At 36.6% G+C, this 26,416-nt stretch overlaps 1 protein-coding gene across 1 annotated transcript in view; it reads left to right on the forward strand.

Annotated features, from left to right (window-relative positions):
* Window positions 1-4,427: 4,427 nt before the first annotated feature.
* METTL8 (methyltransferase like 8) overlaps window positions 4,428-26,416 on the forward strand; it is a 78,484-nt gene continuing 56,495 nt past the window's right edge. The window contains exon 1 of the mRNA XM_006878848.1: window positions 4,428-4,579. Coding sequence (XP_006878910.1) covers window positions 4,437-4,579 — 143 coding nt within the window. The 5' untranslated portion in view covers window positions 4,428-4,436. The remainder of the gene's footprint in view (window positions 4,580-26,416) is intronic.

Consider the following 26,416-nt stretch of genomic DNA (forward strand, 5'->3'; position numbering starts at 1 on the left):
TTCTATATCCCCTGCATTCATTTTCTTTTCACTTCCTGCTAGGAAGCTGCTGCATGTCAGCTATACTGACAGTCATAAATGTAATTCTTTTGAACTTAAATATGTCATAAAATCAGTCACTGCCTGTATTATGACAGAAAGAGGAATTTCATAACAAATAATTCGATAGCATTTAATATTATTGGTATGTTTTGGAATTTATTGAGATTATTTTATAGTCCAGCATGTAGTATATCTTGGTGAATATTGTTTGCTTGAAAAGAATGTATATTTTATGATTAAGTATAGTAATTCTTTTTGTATGTGTTAGGTCAAATAGTTTATAATGATCAACTAACTCTTCTATATTTTTAATGATATAGTTCTGAAGGTCTTTTATTAAGTACATACATATGTAGCACTGTTTAGTCCTCTTGATGAATTGGTTCTTATCATTGTTAAATACTCTTCTTTGTCACTGTAATAGACTCTATATAATGGTTTACTTTGTCTTTTAATATGACCTTGCCAGCTTTAATATGCAGTGATGCATGGTGTATATTTTTCAAATTTTAATGTATTTATGATTTTACATTGTAAGTCTCCTTTTCTGTATAGTGGAGTAGACCCTGGGGGGAGGGATTATAAAACAATGAAGGAATTTTTCTTTTACTTTTCCAAGACCGTAGTGTACTGGTGGGAAGGGTTGGGAGGGGAGAAAAGTGCAACAATGAATGAATGGAAATCCAAAGTCTCTGTAAATTTTCATTGAAATTAATAATAAAAACAATGTAAAAAATATAAAAGGAAAATTTTTTTAAAGAAAAAATTACGTATATCACCTTTTATTCAAGGAGATAGATTTTCAGTTAATCATCAGGCATAACAGTTGCAAATAATAACATAGTGAACTTCAATTTTTAGTCTAAAATATGTGGGGATCAATTAACTTTAATTTTACTGTGGTTATTGCTTTATAAAATAAAAAAATAAAGTTAAGAATTATATTAGATAATGAAAATAAATTGAAAAACTTATTTAGTTAAAAAAAAGAAAGTGCTCCTTTTATAGGTAGTGGAATGTTGGTTCTTGGTTTTGATCCATAGTAATAATTTATACGTTTTAATTGCCATCCATTTACATTTAATATAATTGTTCACTTGTTCTTGACAGTTGCCCTCAAATCAGTTTTAGCTCATGGTGACCCCATATGTGTGGAGTGGAATTGTCCCAAAGGCCTTTCAAGGCTGTGGCCTTTTGGACGGTGATTGCCAGGTTGTGTTTTGAGGGAACCTCTGGGTGGATTTGAATCACCAACCCTAGTAATAAAATGCTTGACTATTTGCACCACTCAGTAACTCCATTATTAATACAGTTGAGTTTAAATGTCATTGTGGTATTTGTTCCTTGGAAAAGGACATTCTGCTTGTAAACACGGGAGATGAGCAAAGAGAATGAGCCCTTCATTGAGAGGATTTGAAACAGTGACTGCAAAAATGGGTGTGAGCACAGGAGAGATTCTAAGAAAAGCGCAGGATAAGAAGGATCATGCTGTCGTATATAGGAGAGCTGTGAGTCAGAGCCACTTAACAACAAGACAAAAAGGGAGAGGATTTGTTAGTGACAAAGATCATTTGGCCCTGCTCTTTCCTTTTCCCATCATAAAATAGAACCATGGTAAAGAGTAAGCTAATTTAGTAGTTGTAACTAAGTTACAAAGCTAAGTTAGTGGTTGTAACATTAACCTCATATTTGTTAATCATTGTAATCAATATAGTTTGATAACAGCAGGTGTAATGTCGCACCCTTTTTTCACTTCCCTTTTCCACACTGTAAGGATGCTAAGAGTCACCCTGGAAAGTATGTAATAACTTCCAATTAAATTTATGTCTGCCAAATACCATTTTTGTGTAATCAGTCAGTTAATTAATTCGTGAGCAGCAGCTTCGTGTTGCCTCTAGAATCTTGCAGTATAGTGGAGAAAGCATTTATACAGTTTTACTGTGTATTTATTTATGTTATCTATAGCACTTATTGTGTAAGTTTATTATGCATTTATATAATAAATGTATAAATAGCAGTACAAAACTGTTTGTGAGCATTGCAGATAATAAAGAAAATAAAGATGTTCATATGGTTAATTTGAGAAATGACTGCCTGAACAGGGAAATTGCCAAATATGTAGGCCTTGGCCATGTTCTCTAGGGACTGGCAGTGTGCAGAGTACAAACTTCTCTGACATTTTCCTGAATTGCCTAATATATAGTCTGGTTCCTTTTGTTTCTGTCTGCAGAGATTCTTAGTCGTTTGTAGTAAGAAAAACTCTTGTTCCCCCCCCTTTTTCCCTGCCATGCTCTGATAGATAATAGAGATATATCACCTGATTATTTGAAGAACTGAAATTCCATTTTGATTTGGCTTTCCTGAGTGGAAAACATTTACCTCACTGTACATATTTGAGTGTGAATTGCTTCTCTTTCTGATGTAATCTGTTTCTACTCCTCAGCATACAGAAGATTTTATGAATAATATTCAGTACAGAAAGAGCTCTAAAAATAATTGTGCAGGTAGGATTTTGTTAGTCTTATGTGGAACACTGGCAGGAGAAAAGAACAAAGGCACATCAGGGTGAAGGTATGGGAGGCGGAGCATTTCATTTCATTTGCCTCCACCAGAAGCTTGAATTAAGTGGAGAAGGAAAAACAAACAAGAAACAGGAGCATCTGCATTAGCTATTGAATGCTTCATTTCTCATCACTGTTAGTCACATTTGAATGGAACCATTACAGTCTTTTTGGCTGTTTAACTAAGGCTCCCCACCTCTAAAAGAAAAGAAAGTCTTGCAATTTTATGTTTAAAAAAACAGTGAAATATTTTTGACAGGCTGCATTTGGTTTTGAAATTCAGTCTTAAAGCCCATTGACTTTCAGAATGGTAGTAAATGGCATACAATACATACCTTTCTTTTATGCCTAATAGCACCTTCAATGGTTTCTAATACGTATTATGTACAAACACTTTTTTTTTCTTCTGCCTCTACCTGACAGTTTACAGCATTAAGCTGAATTCTAAGATGAACAGCAGAGTGGAGGTGAAATGTTAAGCAGGTTACTAGTGGATTTTTGTGGGAAGGAAGAAGAAAGCTCTCTACAGCTGCTTTATCATACTTTTTTATAAAGATATGAAAGTGATATATTTACTAATGTAAAATTAAGTTTACTTATCCTTTAAATGCTTTGAGTTATTCTTCCCAAAAAGAATAGATTTATGATAATCAACTGGCGACTTTTCTCTTCAGCTAGAATTTCAGAGTCCATTTTGTACAAGGACATCTATTTTGCAACTGTGTTGCAGACTGTTCTTTTAAAACGGAGCGCTAGTGCCATAGTATCTTTTCCACTGTGATGCTAATCAAATCCTCTTTGAATCCATCTCATGCTGCACCAGAGAAAGAACAGCTGTCTCCTCTCATAAAGATTTAAAGCCTTGGAAACTTGATGGAGGATCTCTGTGGGTCAGACAGAAGCCATTCGATATTTGATGGTTGGTGGGTTTAGGGGATTCTCAAATTGTATGTATATAAATTGGTTAGAAATAAGAATTTCTAGGACTACATTTTAATCTATATTTGAATACTGTTCACACTATTCAGCCCACTATAGATAGATTCAGTAGATTTGCTTTCTTACTTTGCTACAATAGTTGGATTTTTGGTCTAGCTGTAGTTGTGTGCTGACTTTCTAGCAGGTTTTCAGAGGCAGTAAATTGTATGGGAGGAGATTGCCCATCTTTCTCCCATGGAGCAGCTGGTAGATTTGAACCATGTCCCTAGAAAGAAAGATGCATAGAATCTCAAAAAAAAAAAAGAATAATATCATTAGTAAATTAAATAAAAGACTCTTTTAGTACACAGAATTCAGATACTGGACTTAAGATACTTTGTTCCTCACTCTCACCCCCAAAACTCCCACCAAACCAGACCACTACCATTGATTAAATTCCCGATGCCCCAGTGCTCTTTAAGAAAGCAGATCACCACATCTTTCTTCTACAGAGCAGCTGGGAGATTCTAATGAGTAACCTCTAGGTTAGCAGCTGACTGCTTAATTACTACACTATTAAGATTTCTTATGCTTTGGCCATCTGCTAAAAAATTAACTAAGCAAATACTAACAAAACAAGGTTTGTCAGTGCTGTGGTTTATAAAGAACCCTGGCAAGTATCACTTACTCTTAAAGGGAATTATCCTTTCCCCTCTCTTGGCTTGAATATTCTTCAGGAGACAAATGATAATGTTTATGATTTAATTTTTAAAAATTCTATGTTTTAAAAAAAAATTCTATGTTTTCTCTCAGATTATAAAGTTTTCAGACTGTCATTTTCTATTAGATAAACAATGCACTGTTTAATCTATATTGTCTAATTAACCATTTGTGACTTCTCAGGTACTGACTAGGATGAATGTGTTATGGCGGAACTCTGTGTCCTGCATGAGGATAGGAAAGGTGCTGCAAAGATACCAAAGTGGTCATCACCCAACAGCTCCTCTGGGATCAAGGATTTTAACTGACCCAACCAAAGTTTTTGAACACAACATGTGGTAAGTTATCTCTTTAGGTATAACATTACCATTGGTATTCTTCTATTTGTGCCATGTCAGGAGTGGGATACTATATGCAGAACAGATTATCCGGGAGGCTGGGCTCTATGAGGAGAAATGTGGGGTCAGGATTGGTGGACGATTTATCAACAATCTGCGTTATGTGGATGACACAACCCTGCTTGCTGAAACTGAGGAGGACCTGAAGCGCCTGCTGCAGAGTGTCAAGGACTGCAGCCTCCAATATGGATTGAGGCTCAATGTCAAGAAGACAAAGATTCTCACCACTGGACCAATTGGCAGCATCAGGATGGATGGTGAAGAGATTGAGATTGTACACAGCTTTAGTTTGCTTGGCTCCATAGTCAACAGTCTTGGCACCAGCAGCCAGGAAATTAAAAGGCGCATTGCCATGGGAAAGTCTGCTGTTAGGGCCCTCTCCAAAGTACTCAAGAGCAGTGGTGTCTCTCTGGAGACTAAGGTGCGTCTGATACAGGCCATGGTCTTCACAATCACCTGTTATGCATCACAGAGTTGGACAATGACCAAGGAGGATAGAAGGAGAATTGATGCTTTTGAGCTGTGGTGCTGGAGAAGAGTATTGAGAATACCATGGACTGCTAGGAAAACAAACAGATTTGTCCTGGAAAGGGTTAAACCGGGTGGCTCCTTGGAGGCAAGGATTCTGAGGCTCCGTCTAACTTACTTTGGACATGTTGTGAGGAGAGACCGGTCCTTAGAGAGGGACATCATGCTTGGGAGGGTGGAGGGACGGCGCAGGAGGGGAAGGCCCTCTATGAGGTGGATTGATTCAGGGACTGGGATAATTGGGATGGGAGTGTCAGAGACAGTGCGATTGGCACAGGACAGAGCGGAGTTTAGGGCTGTTGTACATAGGGTCGCTATGAGTCGCAGGCGACTCGACGGCACATAACAACAACAACAACAACATTCTTCTATTTTGTTGCCAAAAAGAATTTTTAAAGCTGATTGTCTAGTTTATGTTATTGTTGTTGCTAGATGCTATCAATTCACTTCTGACTGATAACAGTCCTACATACTAGAGGACAAAAACTGCCCAGTTCTGCTCCATACTCACTGTTGTTGCTATGTAAGTCTATTTTACATTCACTATGGCAATCCATCTTATTGATGATCTTGGTCCTTTTTTGCAGACATTCTGCTTTTCCAAACTTGATGTCCTTCTATAATGACTGTTCCCTCTTGATAGATAACATTTGCAGAAATATGTAGAATGAAGTCTCCTCATCTTCCCTGCTAAGCATTCTGATTGTACTTCGTCCAAAACAGACTTGTTTATTCTTCTGGTATTCCATGGTATATTTACTATTCATTGCTAATGCCATAATTTATCAGTTCTTCTTTAATTTTCCTCTCTTTGTTCAGTTCTCATCCTCATAAGAGGAGATGGAAAATGGTGTGACTTGAATCAGGCAGACCTTCGTCTTCAAAGTAACATCTTTATTTTTGAACATTTAAAAAAAGTCTTTTGCAGCAACTTTATCCAATACAATATCTTTGATTTTGTGACTGCCAAATCCATGAACTACATTTACCATTACAAGTAAAATGAAGTCTTTAGCAACTTCAGTCTTTTCTCTGTTTATCATGATACTGTTTGTTGATCCAATTGTGAGGATTTTTGTTTTTTTTGAGATTTGATTCATACTAAAGACTACTTTATGTTGAAATTTGATTCATATACCTCCTGACATTTTGCACTGGGAAATATGGCAAACACCTCTGCAAATTATTGAGGAGTAGTGATGTTAGTTTGAGGATTAAGGTATGCCTAATTCACGCCATGGTCTTTTCAATCACTTGCTGTGCATCTGAGAGCTGGACAATGAATAAAGATGACAGAAGAAGAACTGATGCCTTTGAACTGTGTTATTGGAGAAGAGTAATGAATATCCCATGGATGACCAAAAGGATAAAAAATATGTCTTGGAGAAAGTGTAGGTAGAGTCCTCCTTGGAGGCAAGGATGATGAAACTTCATCTCACATACTCTGGACATGTTGCTAGGAGAGGCTATTCCTTGGAGAAGGAGAGGGACCTCATGCTTGGGAAAGTAGAGAGATGGGAAAAGAGAGAAAGACCTTTAATCAGTGGGACTGACAAAGTGACTACAGCAATGGGCTCAAATATGTCAGAAATAGTAAGCATGACACAGGATAGTATAGAGTTCAGATCTGTTGTTCATAGGGTCACTATGCATCATACTGAACTACGGCACGTAACACTGAACAACAAAAACAAAGCCATTAGTCTTTTTTTTTTAATTTTTATTTATTTATTTTATGTGTGTACCGTCAAATTGGATCTGACTGGTACAGGAGGCTATTGTTCCTCCTTCTTCAGCAGAGCATCTGGTGGATTCGAACCGTGCACCTCTGGGATTGCAGCAGTTTCCTGCCACTAAACCACCAGAGCTCGCCATCCATTAGTCTTTTGAGTTTTCATCAGTAAGTACTTCAAGTCCTTTTCAGTTTCACAAAGTAAGGCTATGTTATCTGCATATTACAAGTTGTTAATGAGTCTTCCTTCAATCCTGATGCTGTGTTCCTTATATAAATCTGCTTCTTAGATTATTTAATCAGCATAAGGTTGAATAGGTATAGTAGAAGGATACAGCTCTGATACATATCTTTTCTAGTTTTAAATCACTTTATAGCTTTGCTGTTTGAATAACAATAATAGTTTATATATAAGCTCCATACGAGCATAATTGAGAGTTTTAAAATTCCTCTTCTTCTCAATGATATCCATAGTTGGTTATGATCCACACAGTTGTATGCCTTTACTTAGTCAGTGAAACACAGATAAACATCTTTCTGCTGTTCTCTGCTTTCAGATCTTTTTCAAGATCTTTTTGATATCATCAATTATATCCTTCATTTAATGTCCTCTTCTGAGGCCAACTGGCATTTCTGGCAGTTGCCTGTCAATCTACTGAATTATCTTCAGCAAGATTTTACTTATGTTTGCTTTTCATGATATTATTTGATAAGTACCACATTCTGTTGGATTCGCTTTCCTCAAGTTGATGGGCCAGGGAGTTGTCTTTCAGTTGTTCACAGACAAGTGAACATCTCTAGTGCAAGATATGTTTTTCTAAATAGTTCAATTGATATTCTGTCAATTCCTGAATTGTTCTTTGTTAGTATAGCTTGGACTTCTTCCTTCACTACCATCAACTCTTGATCATATATGCTCCTAAAATAGTTGAATGTTAACAGATTCCTTATGGTATAATGACTGTGTATTTCTTCCATCTTCTTCCTTGTTTCCTCAGTCAGTATTTTGCTCATAGAATCCTTCAGTACTGCAGCTCAGGGCTTGAACTTGTTCTTCATTTCTTTCATCTAAAAAAATATCAAATGTGTTCCTCCCTTTTGTTTTTCTAACTTCAGTTCTATGCACATTTTATTATACTATTTTGTCTCCTTGAGCTGCTCTTAGAAATCTCTTTTTTTAAAAAATTATATTTTATTAATTTTAAGGAATGTTTACAGAGATTTTGGATTTCCATTCTTTCATTGTTGCATTTTTCTCCCTGCCCACCCCTCCACCCCTCCAGTTTGCTCTTGCCCTTAGAAACCTTATCTTCAGTTCTCTCACTTTATTCCATTCATTTAACTTGCTCTACATTTGAGAGCAAGTTTCAGTCTCTTGGGATATCCAGTTGGATTTTGCTTTGTCTCCTATATTTTTGAAAGTCTTTATTTTAGTCATGTGTGAAATCCTTGATGATATCCTACAGCTTATCTAATGTTTGATGCTATCCTACAACTTATCTAGGAGTCAGGGTGTAAAGTTTAGACATGTAAATTAAGATAGAATATACTGAAAGTTGTATTTGGCTCTTGTGCACTTGCTTTAATTGTCTTCAGCTTTAACTTGTATTTTACTATGAGCAATTGATGGTCTGTTCCACAGTCAGCCCCTGGCCTTGTTGTGATGATATAGAGCTTTGTACCCATTTCTTTCCACAGATATTTGATTCCTATATGTCCTATCTAAAGTTATACACATGAATAGTCCTCATATTGTTGGAAAAAAAGTATTTATAATGTATGTTGTTGGTCTTGAAGAATTGTCATATGATTTCTAGCATCATTTCTCCTACCATGACTATATTTTCCTATTACCAACCCTTTTTTGTTTCCAACTATTGAATTTTAGTCACCAGTAGTTATTAATGCATCTTGAATGGTTGGTCAATTAAAACTGTAGAGATTGATAGATATTCCATTTCTTCATCTTTGGCACCAAAAGCAGTTGCTACAGAGCAGTTGGTGGTGGGAGCCAGGTACCATCTAGTTCTGACCTCAGGGTCACGGAGATTGAGGTTCTTATGGTCCATTAATCCTTTGGATTAATTGTTTCCATGCATCTTTACTTTTCCCCCGCTATTCTGGCTCGGCTGCATACAGTCTTTTAAAAATTTATTATTATTATTATTATTATTATTATTATTATATTTTTTGTGTGTGTACCATCAAATTAGATCTGACTTGTACAGGAGGAGATTGCTCTTCCTTCTCCAGCAGATCATCTGGTGGATTCAAACCACATGCCTCTGGTATTGCAATGCAGCTTCTTGCCACTAGGCCACAAGAGTTTCCTTGCCTGCAGTCTTTGAAGACCCCAGACACTGCTCGCCAAGTAGTTATTGTTGTTATATGTATGTACTGTCAAGTTGGCACCAACCCATAGTTGACCCTCCAGTGGTTTTCAGAGACAGTAAATCACACAAGAGGAGATTTCCCATCCTCCTTCCATGGAGCAGCTGGTGGATTCGAACCATTTGCTTTTGGGTTGGCAGCACAATTCTTTACCACTAAGCCACCAGAGCTCCCTACTAAAGCAGTAAGTAGAAGATTTTCTTTTTTGGACTATGTATTTTCACTTGCTTTTAATGTGACAATTTAAAATTACGTATGTGGCATATGCATACATCATAGATAGATAATTACTTAATTAAGCAGTTTTGATGACTGTCGCCAATATGGAGTTACTTATGGACTGTAAGATAAAAGTTTATGGAGTTCCAGTCTATTCATGAGGTTGTTATGCATTGTCATTAACTTTATGGCACCTAACAACAACAATAACAGCAATAACAAACCCTTATGCCAGGTAATTAAACCTCTAGAGAAACTCCAGTCCTGGCTGAACTTCTTATTTCCAACTTTCTTAATTATGGAATTCAAATTGTTTTTCTTCAGTGTAGTATAATGATATAACTATTTATGATCTCCTTTTCTATCTACTATCATCTTTATACTCAAAGTTTCCTGCTTAGGAATTTAAGTTCTTTTTCTGTCATATACTCTTACGGAAGGAAAGGTCATCGAGTTCAGTGGTTTTTGAAGATTGTACATTAGTTTTGGGCAGGCCACATAAGGTTGTCCATTAAAAGACCAAGGTACACCTGATCAAAGCCATTTTCTAAGTCTTTTCAGTTGCTTTGGATGCATCTAAAAGTTGGCCAAATAATAAGGAAGACTGAAGAAGAATCAATGCCCTTGAATTGTGGTGTTGACTAAGTATATTACTGAAGGACAAACAAATCTGTCTTGGAGGAAGTACAACCAGAGTGCTCCTTTGAGGCAAAGAGTGATGAAACATCATCTCACATGCTTTGGGCATGTTGACAAGAGGGACTAGTACTTGGAAAAGACTTACTAGGAAGTCAGCAGGGGAGAAGACTTTCAGCAAGATGGGTTGACTCAATGACTAAAACAATGAACATGATCATGGTGGGGGTTGTGAGGATAAAGCAGAATCACTTTCAGTTGTCTTCAACCTCAGGGCATCTTACAACACTAGCACAAGAGTCCTTTAGGGCATTACTATTTCAACTGAATCAAGATATTTGGTCAGGAATTTGCAATTTTAAGAAACTCTTTCAATAATTCGGCTAACCAGGCAGATTTGGGACCTTTGATATAGTCCAGAAGCTTTCAGATTTTCTTTAGCAGAACTTCTTGAGTAAAATCTTAACATGAAATCTTAGTATTTAAAGGTAAAACAAACGTCTCTTAATGAAACAGGATGGAGGTGCAAGGAATTAATACCTTTGCCAACACCTTCTCTCACTCCTCCTTCAGTCTGACCATACAGAGGACCTTTAGGGTTCTGCCAACAAAATTTGAAAAATCTTGATCTAGTCTAGTCATATATTTGGCTATGGAATATATATACTCCCTAATGGATGCGTTCTAACCAATGCCAAAATATTTCTATTTTGCCAAAAATACTTCTCTCACAAAATAGATACATTCTGTAATAGTATTAAAAAAGAATTTTCTCTAAAAGATTCTATCCTCCATTCCTTAATTTTGCTCTTTTAAAGGGAAAGTTTTTAAGAAACTGAACACTGATGTGCTATCCTTTTCCTTTTAATTCAAGTTCTGTCCAAATATTTCACTTATTTCTAATATTCTCTTTTATATTTAGGAGTGATGTTTCCATTTTTGCGGAATTTTTTTCTCTTAAGATATTTCTAGAAAATACATTCCTTTTCTTTCAGCAATGTTGGTCAGATATGTCTGCAGTTCAATTTTTCCTTTGTCCTTTATTAGTTATATATCATTGGTTTTTAGTTTTTTAAAAAATAAAGATACCGCTTTTTTAATTTAGTTTCTAATATCTTGAGGAAGACTTGCCTTCCAGATTCTATATGTTTATCTAGCTAATAGTTAACATCTGCCTATAGTTCTTTAATTATATTTAGTACGCTTATCAATTTCTTGAGCACAGACAGGAAACTATATTCATAATGCTTTTAGAATATTATTCAAAGATCAGATTTGTCTGCATTAGCAATTTGTGTAGTACTTGGAAAAACACTCCTCATTCCTGGTTTAAATATTTTTGGAACTTTTCAGAAATTCCTTAGAATTTATTAGGATGTGGTAAGTTCTTGTATTATTAGTTTAAATCAGCCAGACTGGTGACTTAAAAGGTTTTTGTCATGAGATATAGTTTACATTATGGGCTATTATTGGCATATATTACATATATACATATATGAATCTCAGAAAAAGTTTCCTTACACAATTTTTATTGTGTGAGATATGCACTGATGAGTCCCGTTTGTACTTCTCTGTACTTTTTCTTCATCTTTTTAATGTTGACTGAGCTAACTTAAAGGACCACTGTTGGTATAATGTTTAGCATGTCACTATGTTAACCAAGAGGCCATACATCTCCAGAAGTTTGAATCCACCAGCTTCTCCACTGAAGAAAGATGAGCAGTCTCCTGTTAGTATTTCCAGCCTTGGAAAATTGATGAATGGTCACTGTGAGTCAGAACTGACTCTACCACTGTAAGTTTGAGTTTGAACTAACTTAATGGATTTTGTGACTCATTAAAACATCATGATCCAAAAAAAAACACAAACAAACAAACAAAAAAACCATCATGATCTTTAGTTTGCAGTGTCCTGAGCCAAGCAATTATTTGCAGATCCAAGGTTGTTGTTGTCATCGTATGTCATCAAGTCTCCTGTGACTCATAGCAACCCTATGTACAACAGCCCTAAATCCCGCTCTATCCTGTGTGCCAATCTTATTTTCTGACACACCTACCCCCATTACCCCAGGCACTGACTCAATCCATCTCACTGAGAGTCTTGCTCTCTTGCACTGTTCCTCAACCCTCCCAAGTATGACGTCCCTCTCCAAGAACTGTTCCTTCTTTGCAGCATGTCCAAAGTATGTCAAGACAAAGCTTCAGAATCCTTGCCTCCAAGAAGCAGCCTGATCTCACCCTCTCAAGGATGAAACTGTTTGTTCTCCTGGCAGTCCATGGTATATTCAATACTCTTTCTTCTCCATTACTACAGCTCAACAGCATCAATTCTTCTATCATACCTTGTCATCGCACAGCTCAATTAAATAATGGTAGAAGTGATGTCACAACAGAACCAGATAAAATAAAAGATAATATTAGAATATTATGATTGGAAGCAGGAATGGCATCCACTTCCTAAACCATATGCCTCTGGAAACTATGAACTTTGAGAAACAATGATAGTATAGAAAGGCTTCAGGTCTTTTGTTCATATGGTTGTTATGAGTCATACTGTACTCATCAACATACTCTTATAAATTTGGAAACCTAGAGGAAATGAACAAATTCATTAAAACTCGTACCTTCCCAGACCACATTGACATAGACAGGTGTAGGACACTTGAACAGATTGATCACAAAAGAAGAAATTGAGAAAGTCATAAAAAACTTCCTCACAAAAAAATGTCTGGATTCGATGGCTTCATGACTGATTCCACCAAACATTCAGAGAAGATTTATCACCAATTCTGCTCACTTAAATTATTTTTAAAAATAGGAAAAGATGAAACACTCCCAGCTTCATTCTATGAAACAAGCATAACTAATACCAAATCAGGCAAAGAGATTACCAAGATTATCTTTCATAAAAAAAAAAAAAAAGAATATCTCTCATGAATATAGATGCAAAAATCCTTAACAAAATCTTGGCAAACAGCATAGAATCCAACAGCATTAAAAAAAAAAAAAATCAGCCTTGCAGCAAAATAAAAAATTTAATAATAAAACATTCAACATTTAAAAAAATAATTCATCATGATCAAATGGGATTCATAACAGGTATGTGAGGATGGTTCAGAATAAGATAAACAATCATTGTAATTTATCACATTAACAAAGCGAATAAAAAGAACCACATGATCCTAGAAATTGATGAAGAAAAGGCTTTGATAAAATCCAACACTGCTTCTTGATTAAATCATTCTGCAAAATATAAAAAGAAGGCAAGAGCCAATATCATTTTTGATGAAGTAATAATAAAAGTATTCTCCTTTCAAATAGGAACCAGACATCAATGTCCACTATCACCACTTCTACTCGGTATTATATTGGAAATACATACTAGGCAATATAGCAAGAGAAGAAAATAAGAAGCATTCAAATCAGTAAAGAGATGGTAAAACTGTCACTATATGTAGATGATATGATAGTATATCAGAAAATGCCAAGGACTCAATAAAAAACCTGTTAGAGCCAGTAGACAAGTTTAGTAGAGTGCCAGGATACAAGATCAATATACAAAAGTCAGTGAGATTCTGCTACAGTAATAAGACACAGAGAATGAAAATAAGAAAGCAATGCCATTTACGATCACCAACCACAAATTGATGTACTTATGAATAAACCTAACTAGAGACACAAAAGACCTTTACAAGGAAAATACAGAACTCTTGTGAAAAAAACAATAAAAGACCTAAATAAATGGAAAAAAATGTTCCCTGTTCATGGATAGGAAGACTTAATATGTTGAACATGACAACCCTACCAAAAGTAATCTACTTGTTTTATGCAATCCAAATACAGATGCCAAATTCAATTTTCAAAGAGATAAAGAAGGCAATTTGCAAGTTTATTTGGAGAGGAAGAAACCTCAGATAACAAAGCACTCCAGAAAAACAAGAATGAAGTGGGAGGCATAACAGTCCCTGATCTCAAAAACCTACTTGTTGTTGTTACATGCCCCTGAGTCGAGTACAACTCATAATGACCCTATAAACAACATAGGTTAACCCTGTCCTATCCTGTAACATCTTCACACTTCTTGACACACTATAACCCATTTTGGAAGCCACCATGACAATCCACCTGGTTGAGGGTCTTCCTACCCTTTGCCAGCACTCCATCCTTCTAAGCATCATATCCTTCTTCCAAGGATAGCCCCTCCAAGCAACATGCCCAAAGTATGTGAGATGAAGTCTCATCACTCTTGCCTCCAATGAGCAATCAAATGTAATAAAAACCTACTACACAGCTGTAATAACCAAAATAGTATAATACTCATCCAATGACAGGCACACAGATCAATAGAACAGAATCAAGAACCCAGAAATTAACCCATGTATCTGTGATCAACTGATAGTTGACAAGGAAGCAGAACCTATCAAATAAGGAAATGATAACCTCTTCACTAAATTATGCAGGCAAAACTGGACTAAATCTTCTCACCATACATAAAAATCAACTCAAGGTGGACCAGAGACCTAGGCGTAAAGCCCAAAACCATAATGATCATAAGAAACAAAGTGGGACCAAGCTTAGAAAACCTAGCCTATGGTATAAAGAGGCTGTCAAATACAACCAGAAATACACAACCAGAAGAGGATAATATTGATGAATGGGCCCTTCTAAAGATTAAATCCCTGTATGCATCAAAACCTTTTCCCAACAGGTGAAGAGAAAACCTACTGATGGGGAAAAACATTTGGCAATACCGTCTCAGACAAGGGTCTCATAACAAAAATTTACAGAATACTACAGGGCCTTCACAAGTAAAAGACTGATAACCCAATTACAAAATGGGCAAAAGATATGGAAGGACATCACAGAGGAAGACATTCGGATGGCCAAGAGACACATGAAGAAATACTCAAAGGCACTGGCAATAGGAGAGTGATGCAAATCAAAACCACAGTGAGATCTCACCCCAGTAACAATGGGAAAGTTTAACAGGACAGCAAACAGTAAATGTTGGAGAGTATGTGGAGAGATAGGAACTCTCATACACTGTTGATGGGATTGTATTGTAAAATAACACAGCCACTCTGGAAGGCAGTTTGGCATTTCCTCAAAAAGAAACTCCATATGACCCAGCTATTTCACTGCTAGAAATATATCTCAAGAAAATTAGAGCTGAGAACACAGGTTTGTGCACCAATATACATAGCAGCATTATTCATCATCACAGCAACATGGTAACAGCCCAAATGTCCAAACACAATCAAATAGATTGATAAATTGTAATATGGTCACATGATGGGACACTATGCAGCACTCAGGAGTAATAGTTTCAAAAGTTACTACCCAACTTGAAAAGAACTGGAGTGAACTAATTCCGTCTCATAGGACAAATACTGCACAAGACCATTATTTTAAAAATAGATACCTAGTAAAACATGTATAAAGATCCCAGGGGGGAGGGGAAGAATGGAGGGGTCAAGATAAGCAGAGGGGAAATCATAAGGTGTCACAATTTGATGGGTGGAGGGAAAAGGTGGTACAGGAAATTGGAAAGATCCAATGGGGATCTGGAAATGAAAGGAATAGTTCAATGGTAATGAATTTTATGAAACATAATGAGAATGATTATATGAAACACAATGTGAATGAAAGATAATGTGAAACACAATGTATATGAACTTGGTAGGCAAACCAATACAAAATAAAAATTTTATAAAAAAAGAATACTTACGTGTATTGATCAATAAAAGATGTAAAAAAATATCTAAAACTTTTCAAATGTCAATAATAAGAAAACAGAAAACCCAGTAAAAATGAGTGGAAGTATAATATTGTCTCCAAAAAAGATACATGGGTGATAAAAATACTAAAAGAAAGTTTACATTGTTACTTCTTAGCAAAGTTCAAGTTATATTAATGAAAGTTGTTGTTGTTCTTGTTATATGCTGTCAAGTTGCCTGCAACTCATGGTGACCCTAGGTACAACAGCTATGAAAACTGCTCTGTCCTAAGCCAGTCTCACTGACACTGATGCACCTACCACCATTGCCTTAGTTTCTGTATCAATCCATCTCATCTGGGGTTCTTCCTTTCATGTTCTGTCTCTCCCCTCTTCTGAACATGATGTCCTTCTCCAAGGATCAGTCCCTCCTGGCCACATGCCCAAAGTATGTGAGATGGAGCTTCAAAATCCTTACCTCCATTGAGAAACTTGGTTTCACCCTTTGCAACACAGATCTGTTTGTTTTCTTGGCAGTCCATGCATGGTATGTTTAATATTCTTCTCCCGCACCACAACTCAAAGTCATCAATTCTTCTGTCATTCTTACTAATTTTCCAGTTCACTGATGCATAGCAAGTAATTGCAACGACTGTGACCTGGATCAGGCACATCTTAGTCTGTAGATGGACATCGTTGCTTCTCAGTACTCTAGAAAGGTCCTTAACAACAGATTTACCTATGTTGTTGCTGTTATGTGCCGTTGAGTCGCTTGCGACTCATACCGACCCTATGTACAATGCCCTAAACTCTGCTCTCTCCTGTGCCAATCGCACTATCTCTGACACTCCCATCCCGATTATCCCAGTCACTGAATCAATCCACCTCATAGAGGGCCTTCCCCTCCTGTGCTGTCCTTCCACCCTCACAAGCATGATATCCTTCTCCAAGGACCAGTCTCTCCTCACAACATGTCCAAAGTATGTTAGAGCCTCAGAATCCTTGCCTCCAAGGAGCCACCAGGTTACACCCTTTCCAGGACGAATCTGTTTGTTTTCCTAGCAGTCCATGGTATTCTCAATACTCTTCTCCAGCACCACAGCTCAAAGGCATCAATTCTCCTTCTATCCTCCTTGGTCATTGTCCAACTCTCTGATGCATAACAAGTGATTGCGAAGACCATGGCCTGTATCAGACGCACCTTAGTCTCCAGAGAGACACCATTGCTCTTCAGTACTTTGGAGAGGTCCCTAACAGCAGACTTTCTCATGGCAATGTGCCTTTTAATTTCCTGGCTGCTGGTGTCAAGAGTGTTGACTGTGGAGCCAAGCAAACTAAAGCTGTGTACAATCTCAATCCCTTCACCATCCATCCTGATGCTGCCAATTGGTTTAGTGGTGAGAATCTTTGTCTTCTTGACATTGAGCCTCAATCCATATTGGAAGCTGCAGTCCTTGACACTCTACAGCAGGTGCTTCAGATCTTCTTCAGATTCAGCAAGCAGGGTTGTGTCATCTGCATAACTCAGATTGTTGATAAATCGTCCACCAATCTTGACCCCACATTTCTCCTCATAGAGCCCAGCCTCCTGGATAATCTGTTCTGCATATAGGTTGAATAGCCTGATGCAAATATTAGAATAGCTACCATTTAATAATTGCCCATGCCAAGTGATGGCAAGGACACAAAGAAAATGGAATTCTCATGCACTGCTGGTGAGAATTTAAAATGGTACAGTTACTTTGTATGTATGTATGTATGTTTGTATTTGTATGTATTTACTTATTGTGTATCGTCGAATCTTATCCAGCTGGCACAGGCACAGGAGGAGGAAATTGCCCCTCCTTTTCTAGCAGAACATCTGGTGGATTTGAACCACAAGCCTTTGGTATTGCAGTGCAGCTTCTTGCCACTAGGCCACCAGAGCTCCCTGGTACAATTACTTTTGAAAACACTTTGGCAGTTTCTTAAAAAGTTAAATAGATTCTGAGCTAGTTACTGACACCATGTATGAGCCAGGGAGTTTCTTACTCATGCCACTCACATGCCAGGGAGCTGCTTGCTGATGCCATATACGTGCAGGGGAGCTACTGATGCATGCTCCAGGGAGCAGCGTTATCAGGGAGCAACATGCCGGGGTGAGTAGGAAAGCTGGAATCTGAGTACGTGTGAGCCCAGACCTCCAGTCCCGTTGATGCCACTCTGCACCTGGTACTCTGTTTCTGATGCTACCGGTCCACGCCCAGAATGCCACTCATGATGCACACTGGGAGTGATGCTAGAACTTGAGTGAGGTACTTTGTGGTGGATTACTGCTGTTTGGCTGGATCACATGGGACCCCTTAAGAGCAATCAGAAGGGAGTGAGACAACTGGAGCTCGTTATTGAAGGGAAAACCAAGGCTTTCAAGTTTTCCAAACAGATCTCCACATTCCTCCTTGTGTCTCCTTATGTCCAGTCCATCAACTGCCTTCAGCCCAGAGCACCTTGGGATACCCTAGCTGTGGCAGTTGTTTGACAGAGGAGATTGCTTTCACAGGCCTTTTGTCTATCGAACTGAGAGAAACCCAGGCAGCGTAGCTGCCCCACCATCTCCTGGAGTGATGACTTCAGCTCAAGAGCCTGCTGTTACCTCAGACAAGAAAAACTCTATGACAGCAATGTCATGTAGGAAGCAGACTGCCTCACCCCCTACACAAACCTAAAGCAAGACAGCACCCAAAAAAAGTGACACAGTTTCAGTGGAATTTTTGAAGCCAGACTTTTAGCCAGACACAGAATTTTGAAAAACAATAATACCAATGTTTCAGATGCTGCCAACATGATGGAGGGTCACATGAACAGGGTTGAAAGATGAAACACTGAACCAGTAAAATAGAAGATAGAATTGTCACCACTGATCTGCTAGAACAGAAAACAAAATCAAAAAGGAAGGGAAAAGACGAAAACCTAAGAATAATGTGGAGACTATCAAGAGAAATAACATGCTCATCACCGGAATCCCAGAACAGGAAGAAGTGAGTAAAGGCACTGAAAAAGTTGTAGAAGAATTACTAGAAAAAAATTCCCCAGGCATAATGAGGAATGAGAGAATATATATTCAAGAATCTGAGAGAACACCATATAGAATAGACAGACCCGAAAAGAAAAACACCAAGACATATCATAATCAATTTGGAACCAAAGATAAGGAGAGAATTCTGAAAGCAGTGAGGGAGAAACAAAGATTAACCTATAAGGGAAAGCAATTAAGATTAAATGATAATTTCTCAGCAGAAACCAGGCACTCAATGCAATGACACATGTCAAACACTCAAAGGACACAACTGAATATTATACCCAGCAAAATTATCCATCAAATAGGAAGGCGAGATTAAGGTATTCCCAGAAAAAACTGAACCTAAGGCAGTTCGTAAAAATAAGACTGGCATTGCAGGAAACACTGAGAGAGTCTTACAAAGGTGCCACAGAAAGCAGGATGGACCAAAGTAACTAGCAACAACACCAAAAATAAATCAACAAAATGATAACAATGAAACCTTGCCTCTCAATAATCACACTGAATATAAATGGTTTAAAATGCACTACTGAAGAGAAAAAGAGTAGCAGATTGAATTTTAAAAAATCCATCAATATGCTGTCTAGAAGAGACACTCCTGAAAAATTAAGATAAAGACTAAAAATAAAAGGGCAAGAAAAAAAATATACCAAGCAAATGGCAACCAGAAAAAAACGAGTGGCGATATTAACTTCCAGTAAAATAGATTTCAGCACAAACGCCATCATCAAGGACAAGGAAGGTCACTGCATAATTATTAAGAGATCAATAGAACAAGAAGATATAACAATAATAAATATCTATGCACCAAATGAAAGACCTGCAACATATATACAACAAACATAAACAAAACTGAAAAAGAAAATACACACCACTACTATAGTAGTTGGAGACTTCAATACCCAATCTGAAAAGATAGAACTCCAAGAAAGAAACTCAGCAAAAATGCTGAAGAATTAAACCACAAAATAAACCAATTCAATCTCATAGATATTTATAGGCTAATGCACTTCCCAAAAAGCACAGTGTACCTTCTTCTCCAGTGTGCATGGAATGTTCTCTGGAATAGATCACATTTTAGAACACAAGGCAAGCATCAATAAGTTCAGAAGCATAGAAATAATACAAAGCATCTTCTCAGACCACAGTGCAACAAAATAAGAAATTAATAGCGAGGATACAGAAGAAAAAAAACATACATTTGGAAACTGAACACCACCTTGCTTGAACGCGAGTGAGTACTAGAAGAAATAAAAAATGAAACAAAAAAGTTTCTTGAAACAAATGACAATGGAAACACAACTTGCCAAAACCTCTGGGAACTGCCAAAGTATTAACTAGAGGTCAATTTATAGCAATAAGCAAACACGTTAAAAGACAAGAAAAAAATGACCATTGATTCTGTAACAGAACACCTCCAACAAGTTGAAAAAGAACAGCAAGAAAACCCAACATCTTAAAAAAAAAACCCAAAAATTGTAAAAATTTGAGTAGAATTAATGAAATAGGAAACACAAAAACAATTGAAACTATCAACAAAATCAGGAATTGGTTCTTCAAAAGATCAATAAAATCAACAAACCCCTAGCAAAACTAACAAAAGAAGGAAAAGACACAATCTGAATAAAGGATGAAATGGGCCATGTCACAACAGAATCAACTAAAAGAAAAAGGTTAACAATGGAATGTTAGGAAAAACTATATTCAAACAAATATGAAAACCTAGAAGACATTGACAAATAGAAAACCACAACCTACCTAAACTGACACAAACCGAAATTGAACACTTGAACAGACCCATTACAAAATAAGAAATTGAAAAGGTAATGAAACTATTTCCAGCCAAAAAAAGCCCTAGACCAGAGGGTTTTACAAGTGAATTTTATCAAACATTCAGAGAAGAACTGTCATCAATTCTGCATAAACTATTTAAGAAAATAGAAAAAGGTGGAATTTGCCCAAACTCATTCTAAGAAGCAAACATATCCTTGATACTAAAACCAGGTAAAGACACCATCAAAGTAGAAAACTAGCGGCCAATATTTCACATTAACATAGATGCAAAAATCCTGAATAAAATCCTGGCCAATAGAATCCAGCAATACATAAAAAAAAAAAAATCGCCATGACCAAGTGGGATTCATAACAGGTATGAAAGAATGGTGCAACATAAGAAAAATAATTAATGTCATTTATCACAAAAAGCAAAGACAAGAACCACATGATCCTATCAACTGATGCAGAAAAGGCCTTTCACAAAATCCAACACCCTTTCCTGATTAAAACATTCAGCAAAATAGGATTAGAGGGGAATTTCTTCAAGATAGTAAAAAGTATATATGCAAATATGAGAGTCAACATTGTTCTCAATGGAGAGAGATTAAAGGCATTCCCTTTGAGAACAGGAACTAGGCAAGGATACCCACTATCACCTATCCTATTCAATATTATATTGGAAGTCTTAGCAACAGCAATAAGACAAGAGAAGGAAATAAGAGGTATCCAAGTTGGCAAAGAGGAGGTAAAATGATCTCTCTATGCATATGATTTTATAGTATGCTTAGAAAACCCTAAAGACTCAGCAAGAAAACTACTGGACATAGTTGACCAATTCAGCAAAGTGTCAGGATATAAGATCAGTATACAAAAGTCAATTGGATTTCTCTGCAGTGACAAAGAGAATACAGAGTTGGAACTAAGAAAAACAATACCCTTCACAATAGCTAATCGCAAGATTAAATACTTGGGAGTAAATCTAACCAGAAGCACAAAGGATCTATTCAAAGAAAATTACAAAACATTACTACAAGAAACAAAAAGAGATATGGAGAAATGGAAGAATATCCCTTGCTCATGAATAGGAAGACTCAATATTGTGAAAATGTCAGTACTACTAAAGACAGTTTACACATTCAATGCAATCCCAATACAAATACCAATTTCATTCTTTAATGAGATGGAAAAGCCAATCTCCAATTTCATTTGGAATGGAAAGAGGCCCTGAATAAGTAAAGCACTCCTTAAAAAGAGAAAAAAGGTAGGAGGCATCTCACTCCTTGATTTCAAATCCTACTATACTGCCTTAGTGGTCAAGACAGCATGGTATTGGTATGATAGACACATAGATCAGTGGAATAGAATTGAGAATCCAGAAATCAGCCCATCTATCTATGGTCAACTGATTTTTGCCGAGGAGATGAAATCAGTGAGGAAATGACAGCTGTTTTAACAAATGGTGTTGGCAAAATTAGATAACTATCTGTAGAAAACTCAAGCAAGATCCACATCTCACTCCATACATAAAAAGCAACTCAAAGTAGATCTAGGACCTAGAAGTAAAACCAAGGACTATAAACTTCATTAGAGAAAAACTTGGAAGAACTCTAGAAGCCTTAGTCCACAGCATTAACAGTTTTCCAAGAATTCTGAAAAGCCTATATCTAGGAGAAGATAAAATAGATGAATGGGACTTTATAAGAATCAAATCCCTATGCACTTCCAAAAACTTCTGCAGCAGGGTAAAAAGAGAAGCCACAGAACTGAGAAAGAAATATTGAATAATGACATGTCAGATAAGGGACGTATTTCTAGAATTTATAAAATATTCTAATGCCACAACAAGATAAACACCCAGTTGCTAAATGGGCACAGGATATGAACAGACACTTCAACAAAGAAGACACTCAGATGGCCAACAAATGAAGAAATAGTCAAAATCCCTAGCTCTAAGAGAGATGCAAATCAAAACAACTATGAGATAGCAGCTCACCCCAGTAAGAATAGCAAAATTTAACAGAGCAGCAGACAACAAATGTTGATGAGGTTGTGGAGAAACTGGAACCCTTATGCATTGTTGGTGGGAGTGTAAAATGGTGCAACTACTATAGAAGGCAATGTGGCACATTCTAAAAAATTTGGAAATACCATTTGACCCAGCAGTTCCACTACTGGGAATATACCCTAAAGAAATAAGAACTGCCACCCAATCTGATAAATGCACACCCATGTTTATTGCTGTTATTGCTACTTTGTTCACAATAACAAACAGTTGGAAACAACTCATGTGCCCATCAACAAATGAATATGGATACAGAGACATTGGATTTCCATTCATTCTCTGTTGCACTTTTCTCCCTGCCCACTCCTCCCATAATACCACTCTTACAGAACAGGACTGATATGAGTGTTGGGGGTATACTAAGAAAAGAGGGGTTAAATAATGTACACTTCATTGAAACAAACAAGGGAGAGAACTGTATAAAAGGAGTATAAGATTAGGTATTATTGACATGACAAGAGTCCATAATAAGAGTTGTATAATAAAGTGGTTGGGGATGGGGAGAGAGACTATATAACAGTGAAAGAACATTTTTTCCAAAGAAAAAAGGGAACTATGGTGAGGGGTGATAGGAAGGAAAATGTGCAACAGTGAATGAATGCAAACACAAGTTCTTTATAAACTTACATTAAAACCTTTAAAAAAAATCGGTTGATACTGAAAATTATTAGGAAGTACCCTATGGACAAGAGCCAATGGTAATGAAAGAAAAAGTTCAAGGTATACTGAAGCCATTGGCAAAAAATAAGGCCTAAAAATCAATGGAGCACCAATTCCCCCATAACTTGTTTCAACAAATGCTTGCAGCCCTGGGCTTGCTCACCAGATTATACCAGGAAATTTGGATGACAGCTACTTGGCCAAATGACTGGAAGAAATCCATATTTTTTTCCAATTCCCAAGAAAGGTGACCCAGTAGAATGTGAAAATTGTTGTTGTTGTTGTTATGTGCTGTCATAGCGACCGTGCTCTATCCTGTGCCAATTTTATTATCTCTGACACCTACCCGCATTATCCCAGTCACTGATTCAGTCCATCTCATCGATGGTCTTCCTCTCTTATGCTATAATTAATATAACAAGCAAGTAAAATATTGCTGAAGATCATCCAGAAATGGCTAAATCAGTACATAGAAAGAGAACTTCCAGAAGTACATGTGAGGTTTAGAGGAGGCCATGGCACCAGGGTTCTCATTGCCTTGCACCTCGCACTGATGCTGGTCTGTCACAGTGCTGCCTGCTGGCTGCCTGCGTGTCTTAAATTTAGGAGGCTTTAAGTATAAATCTCATGTATCAGCTTTAGGGAAGGATTTTTGTCTGAGGTAATACTGGGGAAAGGTTTTTGCCCCTGACCTTCTGCTCTGGGATGTCATCTTGTGACTTAATGTCTCTGCTGTTCCATTTGTAGCACACTGCTGTCACAGTAGAATAATTTCCAAGGTCAGTGCTATGTCTCCTCTACTTTTAATGTGCTGATATTACTTGTCCCAAGAGCCTGTGACACTTGGGCCCAAATCTACTTTGGAATTGAAAGTCTTCTGCTTTGGATGCCTGATTGTCAATAAAGTCCACTTGAATTCTGAGAGGATGGTTGTTACCTGATTAAAAAGGGCAAAATGTGATCCCAGAGTTCTGCCATGTGCAAAACTCAAGGGTTCCTGAGGTTAGTTTGAGATTTATTGTTTCATCTTTCTTTAGATGCCTGATTGTCAGCAAAACACTGTAGACTTCTGATAATTTATGATAATTATACTGAGTTAAAGAAAGACCAGAATGTCTTTTCACAGTGTACTGTACTAAATGCAAACAAATATATAAGCAGATCAGTTTTTCCTTATAGGGCAGGAGGAAAAAGAGGAGGATAGCATTATAAAAAATCAAAAGGAAACAATTGAAAGTGATGGATATATTCACTACTTTGATCTTCCCTCCCTTGCTATGTATGATCTCTTATTAAAAAAAAATTCATATTAGTTTGCTTACAAAGTTCATATCCATTGTGCTTCACACTATTCTTCATTCACATTGTGATTCATATAGTCATTCCCATTCATTTTAGTTCATAAAATTAATCATCCTTGAACTATTCCCATGACCCTGTCTTTCCAGATCCCTGGCAAATCCTTCCCATTTCTTTTATTGGCTCCCTCCCCACCAAATTGTTCCACCCTATGATGTACCTACCCCCTTCTTATCTTCAGCTTCTCACCCCCCCTTGGATACATATTTTACCAGTTATATTTTTATTTCTTACAAGACTTACTACTTTGATCTTGCTGATAACTCATGAGTATATACATATGTCACAGTTTATCAAATTATTTAAATATGTGCAATTTATTGTGTGTCAAATATACCTCAATAAAGCTATTAAAATACACATATGCATTGGAAAATAATGTAAAAATTAATAAAAGTGAGATAAATCTGGCTACAGATTCTTACCAACAGATTATCATGATATGTCATTGAGTAAAAAATGCAACTTACAGAGAAAAAGGTATAGTATAAAATTTCTATTAAGGAATTCTTTTACTGTGTTTATAGATATGCTTTATTTTTATATGCAGAGAAAAGTCTGTAAAGGCTCAAATCATACTGATACACTGGATGAGAATGAGAAGTGCATGAGGTGGAAATGAAACTTTATATACATTGGTATTGTTTTAATTTTAAAGTAAAAAATAGATAATAGCAACCATACACAACTACTCCTTCCTTGCCATCCACTTAATAAAGTCTTTATTACTAATTACAACTCAGCAATGCTTTGAATTTTACCAAATCATCTTCGTTTTTGTGTCCCCAATTCACAGCCTATTGCCTGATAATATATATAGGTTGTCAGTAAATGTTTAATAAGGAAAATGGGTACTCTCTTCTAACAGCTGTGACCTCCATTCCATCGTAGGCAGAAATGGAAAAGAATTGGCTCTTTCTGTGTTTTTGTCTTCATACGTCACTCATTACTATAAAAATTGTTTACTAATAAAATAATCAGCTAACGTATTCATTACAGCCAAGAAGAGAAATGGGAAGTGAAGTTAGACCTATCAATTAAAATCAGTAATAGAAAAGATTTAATTGAAGTTGCTTCAGTTTTAGCTAAATAAGCCTGTAACAACACTTTTCCTCTATTCTGAGACATTTCACTGATTAATGTCTCTGAAATCATGACACTGCTTATATAATCAGTGGCATCTAACAATGGTAATTGAAAGGATTTTTATTCCCCCTTCCTGGTACAAAAAATAATGGCATCTTAGATTTGATGAAGTAGGGTAACCAGAATTTCAGAGTACTTAAGAGAGTACACTGTTTTGAGAATCACTACTTTTATTTTACTAACACAGAACTGAGCGACAATGTCAGTGTTGTCCTGCTATTATACATCAAGGTTGATGTACAGAGTACTTGTTATAATGTTAGAAAACACTAAAACCTTTTGTTATATAGATGAATAGGCTATGGACATAGATAAAAGGTTGATTTAAGAGGAGAGATGATAGATAGATGATAGATAGATAGATAGATAGATAGACAGACAGATATGGATATAGATATATGGAAATATTTTCAACTTACACCAAAGTAAAAAAAAAAACACGCACTAAAATAATAAAGCACTTCTGAGGAGGAAAGTGGCATCAGAATTGGAGGA

This window comes from Elephantulus edwardii, unplaced genomic scaffold, assembly GCF_000299155.1.
Source record: "Elephantulus edwardii isolate Elephantulus edwardi_28Jun2011 unplaced genomic scaffold, EleEdw1.0 scaffold00001, whole genome shotgun sequence".
In the NCBI taxonomy this organism is placed as follows: domain Eukaryota; kingdom Metazoa; phylum Chordata; class Mammalia; order Macroscelidea; family Macroscelididae; genus Elephantulus; species Elephantulus edwardii.